General features: G+C 35.2%; 1 protein-coding gene across 4 annotated transcripts in view; it reads right to left on the bottom strand.

Moving 5' to 3' along the window:
* The window catches only part of LOC145673792 (b(0,+)-type amino acid transporter 1-like), a 715231-nt gene that overhangs the window by 279902 nt on the left and 414102 nt on the right, over positions 1-21227 (bottom strand). For 3 of the 4 annotated variants that reach the window (XM_081743550.1, XM_081743552.1, XM_081743551.1), the window contains 2 exons: positions 18155-18433; positions 4160-4285 (listed from right to left, as the gene is read on the bottom strand). In XM_081743550.1, coding sequence (XP_081599676.1) covers positions 4160-4285; positions 18155-18433 — 405 coding nt within the window. The remainder of the gene's footprint in view (positions 1-4159; positions 4286-18154; positions 18434-21227) is intronic. The other variant, XM_081743553.1, reaches the window with a different exon arrangement.

Raw genomic sequence — 21227 nt, 5'->3', positions numbered from 1 at the left:
TATTTGCCACTTTGAATTATATGTTATGGAAGCATTATTACTATTATTATTATTATTATTATTATTATTATTATTATTTAATTTAGTAACCGGAAGAGACACTAGAATGTTTTATTCATGTGTTTGTATATTTCAGTATCTTCGTTTGTGTGTTGCCATCTTACCATTTCAATGAGTAGATGTGTATTGGAGAACGTTTTAAGTAATAATGTATCTTTAGGTTAAATATTTTGTTTAGCTTTTAAAAAAAATAACAGATAACTAACTAACTGTCTCTGGACTATGGAACTCATAGGTGCCACTTTCACAAAAGCTCTCCACTGACTTCTATCCTTAGCCAACTGGATCCACTTCCTAGTTTTTATTCCTATTTCTGCGAGATCCATCTTAATAATGCCCTCCGATCTGCCGTGTAATGTGGGTTTCTGTCACCACGTCATGGCGCCTCCTCAGGTTACGTATTGAGGAGAAGGCCTCTAGATACAGAGGTTAGCTGCGAATATACTGAATGAGCACTCACGGACACAAGGAGTGGTCCATAGGCTTTGAGGTTTCGGTGAGGCTAACAACCTCATCCTGTAAAAAAGAAAAAAAGCGCTTGTTCAGAAACATTCACAGAATCCTCGGACCAGAACTGATAATTTGGCACGACCTCAGCAAAAGAAAGTACATATGAGATTTGGAAAATGGAGTATTAGAAGTCTTTATAGGGCAGGCGCGTTAAAATCCGTAATGAAAGTGTTACAGAAATACAGGATGGACCTAGTAGGAGTTCAGGAGGATAGGTGGGAAGGAAATGAAACTGTGAATTCCGGAAGGTTTACATCTTTTACGGGGAAGGAAATAAAAATCACCGATTAGGAACAGGGTTTTTCATTCAGAAACTAATATAAGCAATTAAGCGGGTTGAATTTGTTACTGATAAACTTTCTTTTGTTACTCTTAAGGGTTGATTGTGTGATATTATTGTTTTAAATGTACGTGGCCAAACAGAAGATGAGAATGACATTGTAAAAGACAGTTTTTACGGAGTGGAACGGATATTTGACCAACTCCCGCGATACCATATAAAAAATCTATTAGGGGATTTCAATGCGAAGGTAGGATGAGAGGATATTTTCAAACCGATTATAGGGAACAAAAAGTTGCATAAGGAAAGTAAGACAATAACAACTAACAATGAAAATAACAAAGAATCTACTTCAATACTATTATAAACAAAGTTTTCTAACTAGTTATTGTCTATATAAGAGGTTTGTTGAGCTTGTCACAGTTCTGAGCTACTCATCCGTGCTAAATGATTGTTAACGGTTACAAAGATTTTTCAATAAATTGTTTATTTGCAGTTCGAGAAGATATGCAGGAAATAATGCCGTTTGAATTGAAGTGTGTTTGGTGAGAGGTGTCTAATGTAAAATGAAGTAAAATAGTCGAAACTACTTTTTTTTTTTATTTTACAAGTTAACACAATTCATGGCAAAGGCATGACCGGGGTCCTAGGAGCGGAGCCCCCAGCTAGCGGCAGCGAGTTCAATTTGAAAAACAAAAAGACATACAAAGACGCAAGACCATGAAGGAGAATGTAGTCTTTAGATAGGTTCTAACCCTTAACAGGCACTCCTGTTGACTCGGATCTGGTGTTTGATAGCACTGTGTTATTATTTTTAATGTTAGCTAATTTAACGAACTTTTCTCAGCACCTTATGTTTCCTACTTTTACTTGTTTTGCATAATTTTCTCATTTCACTCACTTTTATAGTTTTCCCAGTAACTCTTTAAGACCAGGGACAAGAACACTGAAACATTGTGGACAGTTAAAATCACAATGATTTTTCGCGCGTACTTCCCCTTCCTGAAGTAAAACAATAACATATGGTGGAAACGTAGTTTTTGGTCTTCCATCTCCTATGTCAAATTTGTAAAACCAAACCAAACGAAGAGCAATCTTAATACTCAAAACATTCAACCTCTTAGCTATTCATGACATAACAATTCCATGGATCTGAATGACTCTAGTATATCAACAAATCATTTGTCATCTTTTACCAAAATGCGTTTGACTTTTCCGACAACCTATGTTTAGATGTTAATACGCGAAGCTAATTGATCTAATCACTTATTCACGTACTCTCTTATCATCATCAGAACCTTTAGGATACTTCGCGTAGATACACTTTGAAATGTGAAATGTAGTATCCAGGCTTGTTGTAGCATGGAATTAACAATTAAAAAACAGCATGTTGATCTTTCTTCCCTAACCCCTTATAATGAAAGGGTTGATTCCTCAACGAAAAGATTTGATATCCAATCAGAAACTTGCACAAAATAAAATATGTAGCTAAGTCTGGCGTTTGCAATAATAATAATAATAATACTAATACTACTACTACTACTACTACTACTACTACTACTACTACTACTACTACTACTACTACTACTACTACTACTACTAATAATAATAATAATAATAATAATAATAATAAAGGACTAACAGAAATACAATACCAATTACGTAAACAATACCTTCTAATAAAGAAAAAATAATTGCTACGGCAGGATTCGAACCCTGGGATCTCTCATAGGAGTTTCATGTTTTGCCACAAATTCCTCACATAGAAATAAGAAAATAAACTAGTAGTTACGAAAGCTAAAAATGGAAATTTCTATTCCTATACGTGAGGCACTCGGTCGAAAAAGTGTAAAACGATTTTTCAGACCAGCCACCCTGAATGAGGTTTCGTTGGGTTTTTCTTATTCACACCAGGCGAATGCTGGGGTGGTACCTAAATTAAAGGTCACAGGTCGCTTGCTTCCTTCCCCAATACTTTCTTCCTTCCCTTTCCATGGATAACGTGCTCGCCGAGGGATATCATCCCTCAAACATGACGGGCTAAATGGCCTTAAATGCTGAAAGCCCTGATATCTAAATCCTGAATCCCCCTAAACTCCTATTTCTATACGCGTTGATACAATTCAAAGAGTGCTAAAATAATGTCTGTCGTCTTTTCTTTGCAAATTAGAAGTTAATGTGAGGAAGAATTGTAATGTAAATCGTACCATCGTTGAAAACGACGACGTAGCCTCAACCTGAAGAATGTTTCGTGATATTTTCTTCACTGACGAATGTCTAGAATTTATTTTTGAGTTAAAGAAGAAAATCTCGAGTAAGTCATTGTGACATTCGAATAAGGAACATTAGTATCTTGTGTATAATTTTATATGAAACGGTTTAACTAGCTAATAGTTCGGGTGGAGGATGAAGTGACGCGGTAGGTATGTGGTTAACGCACTGAACTTCTATTCTGAGGACCTCTGTCCAAATCGCCGCCAGTTCTAGACATTTTTCCAATTTTTCAATTTCAATACATGCTCAGTGTGACAAGGAAGATTTCCTCCCCAGAAAAAAAAGATATTGGAATGAGGAGAATTGGAGGTCTGTCACTGGAGGCAATGATTTGCAAACATATTTCCAGCAGTTGTTCTAGATTTGATACTTTCGTCTACTTTCAAGCATTTTCTGATCTATGCGTGGTCATTACTTCTATTTCTCTGAAAATCCAGTATATAATGAAATAATACATTACATACACAGCAATATTGAGACTAATATATGGTGTTCAGTGAACTACACCACCCATACCATAGACATTCATCTTAGAATGGAGAACTGTTTCGTTAGTCACCTACTTTGCAATTTTACCTGCATTAACACGTGGCTTAGTGCTACCAACTGCTGTTAGTGCTTAGAAAAGTTTCGTATAAGTTGGTTTGCATCTGTTTAGGCGTACTCACAACTGCAAATGATCTGGACACCAAGTAATGGAATTAGAGCACTGAAAGAAAATACTTTTACTGGTTTCTGTACTCATCCATTCAGCCATATAACGTAATATAACCTCAACAAAGAGGATTAAAACATAGTCCAAAAGTTTCAAAATTTAATTATGTCTATGTCTAGACCAGCTAAAATTACAAAGCACAACCCTACTTTACAAAGTACAACCCTACTTTAAAATTATTACTATAGTATTGCATCATTTTAAATAATTTTACTATTTATCCACTCAAAGAATTCAGCGAATGGGACAAAATAGGTATTGCCAAAACATACCGACTATTTTAAACAAATCTATATTACTGTGGATGATTAATTTCTTACCTTTTATTATCTCGTATATTCCTCCTAGTATAACAATCAAACATATAAGCAGTTTACTAACGGTGAAAATATTCTGTACATTTACGTAGAGCTTCACACTCATCATGTTTATATATGTTATCAGGCCTGTAATTTAAAAAACGCCATTGTTAGAGTCAAAATTATGAAGGTGAAAATGTTGCAAATATAGCAATTACCAAGAATTTCGCATTGTTTCCATACATACTAAGTTTTGATACTTCAAATTAATCGTGCAAATGGTTACAGGGTGAGGCTTGTAGAAGGAACCATTTGAAATTTTTAAGAAATAGGAGGCGCTAAGGTTATGTGGTTTGTCCTAAAAAACAATACCTAGCATTGCGCATGTAAAGAAGTACCTTCTGGTAGGAGGAATAGCCTATCTAGTAGAAATTCAGGAAGACAGTTTTTTTTTTAGTTCAACGATTGGCAAATATGAATAACATTAAAAGGTACATGCGAAGTAAAACATCGCTATTTCTCTCATTTTTGTACTGCTCATAGTAATGGACAGGTGACTGTGGGTATGATTATTAAAAAAAATAAAAAATAAAGCGATACAATGAATCACTGGTACTGCGGCACGTATGAGATAGCAGTCTTTGGAAGAGACGAAGAAAGATAGCTTTAGCAGGGAAGAATAAAACAAATTATATAGTTAAAGTGATTTATTTGACACTGTACAAATCCTGACGTTAATGAGTATGACAGAATCACAACAGATACTGGCATGTTCAGTGAGTGAAAACGTAATCTGTCAAAGTGTTCATTCAAAAGTAGCTGTCCATTGATATACAGGCATACAGACGCACACGGAAAGATTGTTTTGCAGACCGAGGCATCGAATATGCAATGATCCTACAATCTGCATTAATACATTGTTGCTTATTGTTGTGTTAATCGCATATCCTGGTTGAAAATATCCTTCAGTTTCCACCTGAGAAAAAAGTCTAAAGTCTTCAAACCTGTGGAACAAGCCAGCTATTTGACATTTGTCATTTTTTTATGGTATATCAACTTTAGATCGGGAATCCATAAAATTAAGAAACTGTTTATACTATGAACAATTCTCTCTCTACGCTATCGTAATAGAGATTACTCTTGACTAAATTGTTCGAAACATAATAGAGGGTGAGTCAAAAGTATTTGGACACATGAATTACTTTGAAAATCGACGGGAAAAGTAAAAAAGTGATGATGGGAACAGAGGTTTGGTAAGGTGCCGCAATGTTTGGAGTGTATGGCCGTCATCTTAAAATCCGCCATTTTGGATTCATTTTTTTAATGTGAAGGGTGGTGTATGATACATCAAATAACACTAGCTTGAGCTCAGAAATGTAATGGCATAGGTTTTTTCTATCTTGTACAGTTTAGAAGTTATTAATGTTCAAAAGTGGGAAATTACCTTGATACTGAATGCTACAACACATGTTCTACGTGTTGTCCATTCCGTGCAATGCACAACTGTAGTTGCTGCCACCGCTCTGACTGCACACGGAGGAGAATGACTCTTGAAATTTGATCACAGGCTTGTTGGATGCGTTACTCCAGGTGTACCAAATGACGGATTGTCTCAGCATACACTACCTAGTTAAGATGTCCCATAGATAAAAATCAAGGGGCGTTAAGTCAGGGGATCTGGGCGGACACTCCACGGGACCACGGCGACCAATCAACTTCCCTGGCAGTTGCTCATCCAACCATTCACGGACACCAAGTCCATAGTGTGGAGGGGCTCCATCGTGCTGAAAATAAGATGGGAAAATACCGTTAGCGTTCAGTGTGGCAAGGAACACAAGGCCCTGCAGCAGTATCAGATACTGTGGTGCAGTTAAGGTGTTGTAAATGAAAAATGGCCTAATGATGCGGGTGTCCCATGTGCCACACCACACCATCACCTTCGCTGGGCTATGTTCTCGAATCGGGTCAACTTAGTTCGGATTTGCGTCACACTAGTATCGATAATTATGTTGATTAACCTCCCCTTTCAAAATGGAATACGCCTTGTCGCTGAACAATATGCCCTTGGCAAACGCAGGATCCAGTTCGTGTTGTTCAGTAGCCCACATGCAGAACTCCAACCGGCGACCAGGGTCATCCTCGTTCAGTTTATGTTGCATGTGCAGCTTGTAAGGATGCCATTGATTGGCGTGCAATATCCGGACAACTGAGGATAGGCTTATTGCACATGCTAGGGACACACGACGGGTACTTCGTTTAGAACTTTTCACAAACGACGCAACAACCGCCGTTGCAGTTTCCTCATTGATGGCAGTCTTTGAAAAATCTCTGAAATCTCTGAGTTTTACGTTCCACGGTTATGCCGGTTAGGCTAAAGGAGACGGTGATTATGAGAAATGAATGAAATGGTGGAATGAAGAAAGTGGGAGGAAACGGGAGAACCCCGAGAAAAACTGTGTTTGTCCACCACAAAGTTCACTTGGCGGGGGCTGGGATCGAACCCGGGACCGCAAGCACCAGAGGTGAACGCTCTACCACTGAGCCACCGCAGCCCCATGGCAGTCTTTGGTCACCCACTACGTGCCCTATCTTGAACAGAGCCCGTCTCCCGGAATTTGGTGATCACGGGAGCCACCTTGATGTGCAATACCGGTTCTCTGTCTGGGTGCCGTCTTTTGTAGTCAGCTGCTATTTATTGTTCGGTAGCTGCGTTCTCCTGACATAAGGATGATTTCGATCTTCTCTTCACGTGTGAGATCCATTTTAGATCACCTGGAACAAAGACAGAACTGGGTCAGTATCAAGGTAATTTCTCACTTTTTAACATTAATAAGTTCTAAAGTGTACAAGATAGAAAAATAACAAATTACGCCATTGAATTCCTGAGCTCAAGCTAGTGTTATTTGATGTGTCATACACCCACCATCCCATTTAAAAAAAATTGACTTGAATCCAAAATGGCGGATTTCAAGATGAATGACATACACTCCAAAAGTAGCGGCCCCTCATTAAACCTCTGTTCCCATCATCATTTTTTACTTTTCCCGTCGATTTTCAAACTTATGCAAGTGTCCAAGGACTTTTGACTCACCCTGTATATTTGTACTAGTAATAGGTTGAAATATCTTTGAAGCCAAGAGGCACGCCGTAATTGTTTCTATTCCAGTGAGAAACTCGATCAATGCCACACGCCTATTGTTTGTAGGGTATTTGTTTGGTTGTTCGATCAAAATTAATTGTTCGTGTTTTGCAAATACGTATTTGAGAGAACGACCCACAACTTATAATGAAATACACACTACCTAAACTCTCAGGTGGAATCATCTAACGTACATTATTACAATGAGGGACGTTCGAAGGGTAGGTATTTGGGAAAACCGACAGAATCGCAACAACAGTAGTAATATATTGTAGAAATATTTCTTTCTTAGCAAACGAAACTCGAACATTCTTCTGGGCTTCCTGTTGCTAGAATATCTCTGAGAAAACAACTAGATACATTGCAAATCTGTAAACTTTATAACATATGAAGCCAAAAATAAAAGTTCGAATATTTTGAATGTAACTATACGTATATTGCTAGTTAATTTGCTGGGTTTGCTTTATATATGAAGGGCCGGACCCAGGATTTTCTGACGGGGGTGCATCAATAACTGTAAATACATTTGAATTAATTTTTTTAAGCGGCTTTAGGCATCTGTGGTGTGTATCAAGAATTTTCCTGGAAATGCTAAGTCGGTAAATCCTTCCCTTCAACCTTGAGAAAACTGACTTGAACTATAGTTTTTGCAAAACTCCTTTCCTTTAAGCCCGAAACGGAAACATGACATGACATTTTCGAAAAGTATTGCTATTTTCATTACTAGCTTCTCATTTTAGATAGCGTATATCCACAACGGAGGGGGGTGCACGTGCTCCGGTGCACCCCCTAAATCCGACTCTGTATATATGTATGTATTCTCTTCAGCTGAAAGCAGCGGCGTGTTTACTTATTTTTAATCTCAAACGGAATACAAAATACTATACCTATGGTAAGTGTCCTCCCTATCGGAGCATTAATTATCTCTTCTAGTAGTAAGTACGCTAGAAATTTTTACTTGGGGGGTGTTCAAAATAAAAGGGGGGTGCTCTCAGAATAATGATATACATTTTTAAACAAACTCAAAGAAAACAGTATATTTCGTTACGCAACTATTAGTATGAGTAATTGGTTCCATGTTCCCCCCTCCGCCGCAGCTTTCATTTATGGAGCTCAATCTGCTAAAAAGAAAAAGTAAAAAAGCTTACACTTTGTAATAGATTAACTTCTGTACATTGGATCATTAAAATAAAATTTCATATTAATAGGAATAGGAAACTAAGTTAAAATATTTTATATTAATACAAAGAGAAAACCAAGTTCAAATCCGTTATTTTCTCCTGCTAAATAACAAACCAATAAAAAATTTGACTGACCTGATCTTGAGTTATGATATTTCCCATCCCCCTACTTGAGCAAGCTGTACTCCACACTCAACAGAAATATCATTTCGTCTTAATTTAAAGACTGTTTTTTAAAGAAAATGCAGAAATATTTGGACAGTTTTGGCAGTCTCACAATTTACACTATCAATAACGTCAATTTTTTACTAAATCTTGCTAATTTTCAATTTGATTACCTTGCGTATACACTATTTTCACACTATAATTTACACTATTTACACTATGCATGTCTTCTGTCACCTAATTCCCGTAAATTAAGTATACTTGAGGTATACATTTAGTGGTTTCTCAACATTAAATTTGAGCTATTTTTTAAAAAATGAATATTACTAAGGAGAATACGGTGTAAGGTAATAAGTACTGTATTTATTTTTTTAAAACAAATCTTCGATTTTTTCATTTTTTTAAATTTTAAGCGAATGGCTGCAACTTTAAAAATTGAAGCGTCGATTTGATATTTCTTACGTTATAGTAACTCGGCAAAAGTAGGCACTAAGGATAACATGATTTCGAAAAAAAAGTTTTATCGATAGACCCTATTGTGCAGCCTGAATAGTATGTACCAACTTAATATTATTATTATAAGTTGTGCTGTATATTATTCTGAGGAGGATGTTGTTAGTAAAGAAATGATTCGGCATTAAAATACTAAATAATACTGTATTTCAAAATACTTTGCGTGAAAGTGCTTCCAGGGTGCTAAATAATGACAAGGAAGTGGGGGGAGAAAGAAGAGCTTCGAGGGTGCGAAACAATAACAAGGAAAGGGGGGAGAAAGAAGAGCAAATACTACTACTACTACTACTACTACTACTACTACTACTACTACTACTACTAATAATAATAATAATAATAATAATAATAATAATAATAATAATAATAATAATAATAATATCAGCTCTTCGCAGTGGTAGGTTCAATATAGGAAGTTCACACATTTGATCATTTATTATTATTATTAAACTAAATAATACAGTGAAGCCTCTCAAAACGGACATCGGTGGAACACGATTATTTGTCCGTAAATGAGAGGTGTCCCTAAAAGGAAGAGTTCTCTCTCGTAACGCCACACCACACATATTTATGGCATGGAAGAATAAGAAATTTGTACTCTTATGAAGGTGTCCGCTATTGAGACATGCTCATTAAGACAGGTTTCACTCTATTATAGGTATTAACCACCACTATTTTACCATATGAATTGATTACATACGAATTATTGTAATGCAAAATTGTATCATTATTTCAATTTATTTACCCCCAGCAGGTTTCAGCGAGTGATTTTTTTTCCAAAATATTAGTTGGGAAAAAATCTCTCATCCCATGCTGAAATCAAATACGTTTAGTAATTAATACTGTACAAAGTTGCAATTTCATTACTTTAATATTCTAACCCTGTTGTTAACGTTAATTGTTGTAATATTTATTTGATCTCTTAATCTCCGCTCCTGCCCCTTCCTGACTACGTTATTGGCTCTGAATACCTTTCATAAGAAAATTATTCATTGATTTAATTTTTTTTCCAGAAATCCATTTTTTAAAATTTACAAACATTTTGTATCTTCCTTTTTTATTTTTTAAATGTATAATAATTTTAGTAATCCGCTCAATGAATGTACGTGAATAAAAATACACTTTACAAAAATTAAGCTAGCGACAAATGCGTTCCTATATAATCCTAGACTCAGTCTAAAATATATATAATTCTTACCTCGATCGATCTCTTCATTTCTAAAAACGTTTTGACTACACCCTTCTAACTTCCCTCCGTTGCTACACCACTTGCGGAGTAGCACTTACCAACTGAGTCTCGTATAGGCTTATTAATATATTGTCACATTTTTCCTTAGGGCGGAGGTAGGTGAATGATCTCTCAAAACGTTGTCAATTTCAGTCATCTGCATCTGTCCATCAATCTCTTTTCTCGGAAACGACCGCGCTGTGAAACACTGTGCAATCGTTAGTGTTTTCAGAAAACACTTGTAGTTTAGTAGTGCTTTACTAGTACTATGGATATGGTCAACTATTCACGAAACTCCCGTAAGAAAGACATGAGAAATTTTCATTATGTAAAATTCCCGCCAAATTTAAAAGTACTACTATTCAATTATAGTGTAATCATTAGTACTTCTAGACCACCAACCTAGTGCAATCGATTGCCCATCTTCAGTGCTTGTGGATAACATTAATAATTTCATTAGTGCTTCACTATTAGTGTAGATATAGCCAAATATATATCAATAAAGTCCCTTAAGAAATACATGGGGCTTTTAATTGGGCAAAATTCCCGCCAAATTAAAAGATTGTCTTTGTTAGTTTGTTAGTGTTTCTTAGTGCACCAACAAACAATATTAGTGCATCATGGATTTTTATTGGGTGATATCCCCCTCAATTTCAAAGTAATAATGACCACTTAAGAAGGTAAATGTTAGTGCACCTTAGTGCACCAACTCAGAAGATTAGTGCTTCAGTAGTTTGGACGCTATGAGCAGAAATTTTGATGGGCTAACTTCACCTTTGCTCCCAAGAAAGTACCTTGGGCAATAGATAGTGCATTCTTAGTGCTTCTAGAAAATGCAAGTAGTTTCGTTACTGTCTCAATATTAGTGTAGATACTCCCAATTTCACTGTGAAAACGAAATCTGTCCTTTACATGGAAATGTTTTCTTATGTATTTTTGCACGAGAAAATCAAACATGTAATTACATTTAATGTATCACATGCCAATTTTGTGAAAAATTGAAAAGTTTGAAATTTCATACTGTGAAATATTGCATTTTTATGACTGGTGATGAAGTATGATTAATGTTCGGTTTGGTTATTGAAATTCAGCGTACCTTTTCAGCAGCGACACTACTGTATATGAGATATGAGTCTACATTTTAAGGTGGAATCGGAGCTTTTATTATTCACTTTTTTGGGGGGGGGGAGAAGGCGCTTAAATATTTCGCAAATAACATTTTCATAAACTTATTATTCTCCTGTGAAGAATGGGAATTTTAATGTTAGTTGATAATTTTTTAATAAAAAAGACGTGATCAGTGAAAACATGCTTCGAAAATCCAGTCTAATACAACTATGGGTCTAATAATTTTCACATATTTCCTTTCAAACCCTGGATTTAAAATTTTACTCAGTCAATATTTTAAAAGGAATTGTTGACTCTATTTAATGAGTTCTAGAATGTATGTAACTACTTTTCGAAGCTGATATTAGGAACCTATAAGCACAATGTTTGGAAGCTAGAAATCTGAAATTTAATTATAGGGACGATGCTTCTTCGAGAGATCAACTTTTATACCTAGTGCTGCGATTCTTCTTTTGGCTCTTTAGATTATTTGTAACACAGCACGGATCTCAAACCAATGACCTTCTCACAATCTTATGAGCTCGAAGGCTGATGGGTTGGTTGGTTAGGGATTTCACGTAACTTCCAACACCGAGACTATATGGTCATGGGCCTAGAACCTAATGTGGAATCCCGAACCAGGTAAGCTTACACTGGGAATCGAACCCAGGTTTTCCGCACCGAACTCTAAGATAGAGTGTACTGTGATTTTTCCCATTTATCATTACAACCATTATTTTTAAGTTCGTGATCAATTTGTCATTGTTTTTCTTAGCCTAAATGTCATAATCATAAAATGTGACATTAGAAGTTATATTTATTCTGGATCTGACACGAACTTTTCCAGATATAATATAAAGTTCCAGGACACATAGTGTCCTTCCACTCGATAATAACGCTAGCTTATTAACGATATTTTGATTAAATACTGGACATGGTTTATTTTTCTAACATGCTTAAAGATCTAACAGAATGACGCGGATAGCTCGTTGAATAAGTAGTTGCTTACTGCTGAAGGAAATTTCATTGGGTCAGCAGTCTCACACCCAAAAGAAACAAAAAGACCCAAACTCGTCATATTATTTTTTTAGAAGTAGAAAAAGAATATAGTTACAATTACATTTATATTTACGGATAGTAACTTCCTTGTTTATAAAAATAAAATTAATAATCACCACAATGAACATGAGTCTATAAATAAATCAAGACATAATATTACTCTGATCTTTAACACGCCTTGACATTCATTCATTCTGTGGAGTATATTATTTGTGATTTACTTTCAAGGAGAAAGCAGAATTTGGTAAATAAACTTCAATGCCATCTTTCGCGACTTAGTAGTGCACATTTAAAGTGTTTATATTACAAACGGAGAGAGCGCAATAACCAAAAATAGCGGAGCGAAAGCGTCTTAAAGTTTCCGAGTCGCGCATAGAAGATACGACGCGTAAAGTTATCAAGTGACGGCGTGGCAGACTGAGAAGCATCTACGACTAATGTGCAAAGGGTCCTTTGTTCGATGCACCCTCGAGTCAACTATATTTCTCTTCTTTTTTAGTTTAAGGAATAAAGTAGTCACTTGTAACTACCAGTAAAACATTAATTTATCATATGTTTATAATGCACAAAACATTAGAAATGTTCAAATCAGTTGTAAAACCTTTCAATGTTCCATGTTAACTAGCTATAGAACTTAACATACCTCATAAATATGCTGATATCCCGAGTTATATTATTGTTACCACAGTCGTTGTCTAAAAATTGTTCTTGACGCTTCGTGTCTATCTGCGAACAGTGCGCGAAATGTAAGCGGAATGAAGGGGAAATTCCGTTTGGTAATATTGGATGTATGCTATAACCAGGGGCGACATTTCAGACTTCGCTTGAGGCGTGCTAAAGCATCACTGATATGACTTTCACGCTTTGTACTGGTATATTAGTAGACAAATTATTAAAACATATGTTTTCCTCAAACTCTTGGGGAGACAGTTGCCCCTCCTTCACCCCTAGATGACGCCTCTGGATAAAACTGTCATAGTTTCCCATGCTATTGTTGTCTGAAGCACAATCCATCCTCCTTGCAAAAGACCGGCACACTGTTCACAGATATGGACACTAAGCGTCATGACCATTTTTTACACAACTGTGGCATAATATAACTCGTGGCATTAATACATTTACGGAATGGGTTACATTTTGTAGCTAGTTAACAAGGAGTATTGAAACGTTCTACAACTGATTTGAACATTTCTATGTATTTGATTTGTTTTGTTCATTATAAACATATAGTGAATTAATATCTACTTGTAGTAACTAATGGCTACATTACTGCTTAAACAAAACAAAAAAAAAAATGTTGACCCGAGCGGCAATCGAAACCGGAACCCTTTACACCTGAGTCGTGGAACTTCCTCAATCTGCCACGCAGTCGCTTGATAAATTTACGCATCGGATCATACATGCGCGAGTCGGAATTTTTAAGACGCTTTCCCCCGCAATTTCTGGCTATTGCGCTCTACCAGTTTCAAATTTTAACACTTTAAATGTACACCATTACCTCTCGAAGGATGGCCCCGAAGTTCATTTACTAAAGACTGCTTTCCACTTTAAGAAATTGTCAGTTAGCGCCCGCTTGCGAACTCGGGCACTATTTAAAGAATTATCAACTATGCCTGAATGAAAAGGATCAGGTAGAAATACACACGAGAAGTTGTCATGGGGATTGATTTGAAGTTTAGTAATGAAACTCAATAAGAAATAAGGTGAGCTCCTTCGTGGATATGCTGTTAGCGTACGCGCCTTGGCTTCGATTCCCGGCGGGTGCACACGTGGTTCAGATTCCACGTTAATCAGTAGGTCCCCTCTCATATATCCTCGCTACTGAAAGGGGCGTTAAATTCACAATCAACTCAAAGAATAAGAAACTCAACTCAACTCAATAAGAAACAAATTTTAATGTAGCCATTTATACAACCAGTCAGCAGCAGTTGAAAGTGCACCTAGCCGAGCGGTTGCGGTAAACAATATGTTAATCATGTCTTCAAACCATATAAGAATTTACGTATTTTTACGTTTGGGCGCATCACATTCTGTTTTCCAATGACTTCGAATGCTAAGCTTCACTCCGCTATTACTTCTTTCCTCTTGTTCACTTCCAAGTGAAATGTTATATTTAGGCATACTTGACAATACTTTAAATTGTATCGAAGTTTTGTCAAGTTTCCAGTGGACGTCAGCTAACCATTTTCTTGCAAGTACTAAATGTATTTAAGTATTCATTTCAAACGGTTCATTCGATTTCCCGCGATGATCGGACAGGCAATCAAGGTGTCACTTTCACATATTGGCTGTGTATTTGGAACTGAAAAGCGGATTTTTAAGGACAAAGGAAGATGAGCTAACATATTTTAAAATAAGTTGCTTGTGTTATACCTTCCTCTTATGGTACGCGTATATGTGTTAGTGCATGATAAAAACCCGACTGGACCAAATGCTAAACACGGTATGTTATAAAGATAATTTCAAGCCTCATCCGTTTTGCTGTGATGACTAGACATAACTTCCATGTCATCATTCTTAAACATTGAGCAAAAATGATACAAATTGCACCTATTCTACACTTAATACCGAAATTTCCGCATAAGGTCGGACACATGCACACTCGTTTTAAATAAGCATTTTTATATATCAAATTTTATCTCACAAACGTGAGATATTCTATTTTTGGCATAAAATTTTAAGCCTATCTCCTCTGTTAAAATACTAATTTTAATAGAAATAGAATGACAAGAAGCCTGTCTGAGCTAGGTGTTAACTATGTTAACAAAATTAATTTCAAAGGGTTCAGCCATTTTTCGTTGTGATAGACATCGCCTTTTTCATTTAAGTAGTAGAACGAGAGCTCATGTGTATCGGATCCCACGTTAAGTCCATGTCTCATATACCCTGGCTGCTGAATAGGACGCAAAATCAAATCAACTACTACAACTAATAACAGACATTCTAGAAAGAGCACTGCAGACCATTTTCTTTATAATAAACTTTTAGTACCAAGGAGGACAAACATATATGTACAATAACAAGCATAATTTAAAACCTTCCGAAGTATTCAAACGAATAAACAAACAACCAAAAGTGATGTAGAAGCTTTCACACTAAAAATAGGTTATAACAAGCAAAGTAAGCTATTTTTGGCTGCTACACTAGCTAATGAAATATAGACATTAAATAAAGGGAAAGGGGGAAAAACAAGGAATGTCCATGTGTGTACTTTATGGGGTTCTTTGTCCTATCTGTTGGTGTCTCTTGGTACTATTTGACTGTAAATACCATGCATTCGTAGATGTAGAAATGTCCAAGGAAAAGTACAAAAGATTTGACTAACCCTATTCATTTTATACGCGGTTTTCAATATTAAAACGCTGTTTTCTCGAAAATGCAGTTTTTAGTGGTCAAGTGCCACACACCACTCAGCCAACAATACCCAACAGAAGTTCCTGCAATAAACTTTAATATCTTGGACTAGTTGTAATACTTTTGTTGGACTAACATTAGGTGCTAAGGTATGAAGATTTGTTATGTTTTCAGTCTTTTTATACATTTTTTTGTGAACTGCAACAGTAAAATAAATGTAAATAAGTATTCTATTCATATTTGCTACTTGTACAGTTTTGGTAAACATAATGGCCTTTATGCAGAGTCGTTTAATAACGTGATTAGTGCATATTAAAGAGTCCGACTAACATATGTTTCCTGCAGTAGTCAGACCTTTAGAATGACGCTAATAATGTGTCAAAACGACTCTGCATAAGGCGGAATAAAATTACCAAGTGGATGCATGTTGTGTGGACTGGTTGTTCACAATATCTATTCTAGGAAGAATTAAACAATGTCGACCTGCGACAAAGATCTTTGTGACAGATAGTAATGCATTATTTTAGCACACAAGACGCTTCTTTTAGATTCCAGGGTAATTAATCGAATATGTACTGTACCAAGACACACATGTTTCTATGGTAGAAAAAGAAATATTGTGTCACACTCAAAATTTCTTCAAAAGGGTAGTCCTAACCAAGACTTGTTTCCTTTAGCCTTCATTCGGCAAACCGAAAGTTTCTGTTTTTTTTAATTCAAACTTTTGTATCTTTCTCTCTCTGACCGTCATTTCAAGGGACAACTCTCAAGTTATTAGGCTCAGTCAGTAGTGAAAGAATAGTTGAGGTGTTATAAGCACTAGGTCAGAAAACCGTGGTCTTGGGTTCATATCCATTGTAATCCAGTCTGATAGTTTTAAATTTAATTTGTTATTGCAAGATGTGTAATGACTTCTCTTTGCTCAAAGTTCTCCACCTAGAGATGAGATGCAAGAATCATACACATATTAACCGAGAGAAAGAGAGAGTGGAGATATATCCAATTGAAATATTATCAAAAAAAATTTTCGATATTCATATTTGGTTATGATTTAGCTCATTTTTGTTTATTCTTCTTTATGAAATTACAGTTTTCGATTACTTAGAATATAGCAAGAGATAGTGAATGATATATTACGGCGTATTACAGGAGAGACCTCGTATTCTTTTGATATCGTATATGCTTCTAATAAAAGTATGCTTGTACTATTAATTGGGAATTAATTTACAGAAACTCATGTTATGTGCACGCAAAATATTACCATTTGTTGTATTTGACAGATATGACATGTTTTGTATTAATTTAATGGTTTTCACAAATTGAAGTAAAACACACACTGCCCATCTTGTTTTTACTTTCTTAGATTGCCTTTCTTCATTATTTTTCTTTTCCGTTTTTTTATTTTCGGAACACACTGGAAACAGTAATATAACTCTAGAAAATATTCTTGTTAGCTTTATTGTGTAAATGATTAATAATAATAATAATAATAATAATAATACTTTTTCAAAATAAAAACTAGGATGGTTTCGCTGATAAAAAAATTTCTCGGAAAAAACAGATGGAGATCAAATCACCTCAACCTTATATTTTTTTCATAAAGTTTTAATAGAGATATTAAAACTGTTAACTTACCAAAGTGAAGGTAACGTTGAAACGAATAATGTAAAACATTCAGAGATTTTATAAAATAATGTAGCCTGTGAAATAAAATGAATGTTTGACCAACATTGATTTTTCCTTAGTATGATTATAGTTAAATAAGATCTCTTTGTGAGCTTCTCATTTTGGTTTTGCATTTGTAGCCATGATGGCTTTAACAAGTTTTGGAAATTGGCACATGTTTCAATGTCAATTTTGAAATAGTTAAAATGGCCTTTGCTACTTTATACTATTTGGAAATAAAAGCTTTTCAACTAAGGTTATCAGAGCAACGTTTATCCCATTTTTTTAAAAGTGGATTTGACGGCTTTGCCATTATATTTTTATACGTAATCAATTATAATAACAATCAAGGAACTATAAGTTAGATCCAACTAAATTAGAGGTCATTATGGAAAACAGTTTAGATCACACATTTAATGTGTAGAAGGAAAACTAACAAGAAAAGTTGTTGATTAAAGGAACCAGAATCAAGATTCTTTTCAAAACCAAATTTTAAAATAATGTTTTTTTGGTTACAATTGTAGCGTAGAGTAGCAGATGATTAGCTGGAAATGACCTTATTTGTAAACTTTCGTGAACCATAAGAAAATAATATATGTATTACTCACCAATAGCTAAGATAGCAATGATCTTTTTAACTGAGTTCTTTGTATTTTCATCTAACAGATCAAAATAGGTCCCGAAAGTTTGGCACAGGTATTCAGAAAATGTGAGACTAATCACAGCTACTTCAGCAGGTCTTAATACCATGACGTAGATCCACGAGCATATGAAACTCGGAAGAGGGCCCCAAAAACGATGTAAAGATCCAAAGGATTCCTGAAAGTAGGCATATTCTGCCCCTGATTTTGGTACTACTGTGCCCAATTCAGCAAATGCCAAGGCTCCTGGAAAGAAAGTAAATAAATTACGTAAAGATCCATTTGAGGAGATGCATTCCTTGAAACTGGGGTTCTCATCGTCACTAGTAGAGCTTGATTAAAAAAGAATAACTTTAAATATTATCAACACTCCACTCTCACCGCAGCTCATATACCCGAAAATAATTTTACACGGTAAGTTAAGCATGTGAATTCTTATGCAATTCGCACAATGATATCAGTAGATGTATGAAGTTCTCCTCGCCTTTTGACCTGAACTTTTGATCCCATAATTCCCGTTTGTCCTACATGGAAAGTTTCTTTTTAAGATTAATATTGAAGCTTTCACAAACATCATGTGAGCCGACACGAACATTCAAATTAAGAATTTACTTCATTTAACATAAGAAGAGTCCTATGCAATGTATTGCTTCTCTTCTTCTCACACCATATTGCACATGATGACAAATTTCAGTGTAGATATTCATAAACGACCTGAGTGATAACAGTGAAGTGGACGGAAGGACCATGTTGCGACTGAAGTCTGAACATTGCGTTCTATAATTAGAATGAACTTTGGTTATATAGGATACCACTGACGAAAAGACATATTTCCATAGAAGGAACTAGGAAGAAAAGAATGAGAATTACCAGGATTGATCAGCAGAGACTTGTTTTACATTTAATCGTTAATAATATGGGATTTCAGGAATTGGAAGTGATACAATGACTCATAATACTAGTGGAATAGAAACATTTCTTATCAAACTATTTACTTAGATACATGCTGTAAATGATTGTCTGCTTCGCAATGTATGGTAGAGAGTACCGGTAACTGTAATTGCCCAGTGTTTGTGCAGAGAGAAATAATTTTTTTTCAAATATTATTCATATGCATGTTTTCTTGACATACCTCGCATTCCAAAACTCATTACTTTCGTACTAATGTAAATTTCCTAGCCCCTTATCTACAAGTTTATATCTTTTTCATTTCCAAAGGTGTTTTGTTTGAAGAGTAACTGGGAGATTCTCTTTTGACAACACCTATTGCATAAGCATCGGAGAACCACGTTAGAATTTTGGCAAAATTCATTCTTCGACTATTTTGCGATGTAACTATTTGAGGGTTAAAACTAAAGATTTCGAAATTGGACTATAAAATATTACCAGTAGGTATTAGCTAGTACTATTAGAATGGACAGCAGACATTGCTCAATTCGTAACAATTGTTAAGTTTATTTCATAATATATAGAGGTTTTTTCGTATATTTTGATGCTATAAAATTATTCATTTTTTTGCAAGCAAAGCTACATAAAGCAATTGCTTCAGTCCGGTTATATTTCTCCGTAAAACAAATTTGTTTGGTGACATTGTCTTCTAAAAACCGCTAGAAATTAAATGGACAGAAAAATGCAATATCAATTGCAACAGTATGGTATGAATTGCAGTAGTCAATCATATGTACTACATGTTAGTATCGAAATATTTTGAGTGAAATATACGACGGAAACCCCTTTTCATAAACAAACTAATTTAAATTAGTTAAATGGTTTCCAGTCTGGTAACTAATGATCCTCAATAAAAGAAGTCTTACAGAATACTTACTAATCTAAATATGTGCCTGCCTAAACTAGGACTTTTGATTTCACTAACTAGGTGTTCATATTTCTTTTAGTTACGCTTGCTTCAGCTGATCGTAAAAATTGATGAAGGGGAAAGGTAAATTTGAATCTATGATTGTAGTCACGGCACGAAAGAAATAATATTGAGAAAAATAATCATCACTAAGAGCACATATTCCACAATCTTTGCTGAGATGGAAGAGGATAAATTACTACATTACAGTCGATATTAAACACATAGTATGTAGCGAATTTTCACAGAAGGCTGTCGGAATTTTGACATTGAAGTACGACACATCTTTTAGATATCTTCAAGAATTAAACAATAGTGCCACAGTTACTCATTAGCTATGTATTGCCATGATTAAGCGTATTTGACCCTGTCTGTTTGTGAATTGCGTCAATTGATATTTGCGTTCCTTTAAACATTTTTTAATATACAAATTTTTATTTTTGTTATATACAGATTTCCAGTTACACGGTGAAAATTTGCAATCTATAAAGTTTAATGTGCAGGAAAATAATGGGTTAATTACAAAACTAAAAACAAATTACACAAACATTAGCATCCGGATCTAGGCGAAAAGCATGCTGTCAATAATAGCTTTGGGACGGGGGAGATGGGAACGAGAATCACAAACTTATTATTGTATACTACTGTAGAACAAAGAGGAACTACAATAGGAGTGTAAGGAATTAATGTTTGATCTAATTCACCTCTATTTGGCATCTCTATTTTTTCTCTCTTACAGATAAAATTGGAGATTAATACTGCAGATTTCGGTGATTACGATCAATTAACGGCGAGGCATTTACCATTCGTGAAATATTTATAAAGAATTAGAAAATCAATGATTATTGATTTTTGTTATAGATACAACACTGTTAAGGTGAAGATATTTTAAATCATTCTTACCGAATTTAGAATACTTAAATAGCTACGTAGATTGTGTTTAAATGAATCAGGAAGTTGAGGTCGAATTGTAGAATTTTCGTCGACAACTTTTCACTTTGAGAGTGACTTGAACAAGAAGTTGAATCAATTATCATTGTTGTCTAGAATACTGTCTGACGAAAGTCAAAGTATCCACCAGGGTCTAGAGCTCCCTAATACTCATTTTGTTTTACATGGACAATCCATAAAGTGTTGCACGCTGATTTCAACGAAATTATGCAAGTAGGTAACAAACATAAAATA

The sequence above is a fragment of the Thermobia domestica genome, chromosome 17 (assembly GCF_964235325.1).
Source record: "Thermobia domestica chromosome 17, izTheDome1.hap1.1, whole genome shotgun sequence".
In the NCBI taxonomy this organism is placed as follows: domain Eukaryota; kingdom Metazoa; phylum Arthropoda; class Insecta; order Zygentoma; family Lepismatidae; genus Thermobia; species Thermobia domestica.
Note: the sequence above shows the minus strand (reverse complement) of the source record. Positions and strands in the feature narration are given on the sequence as shown.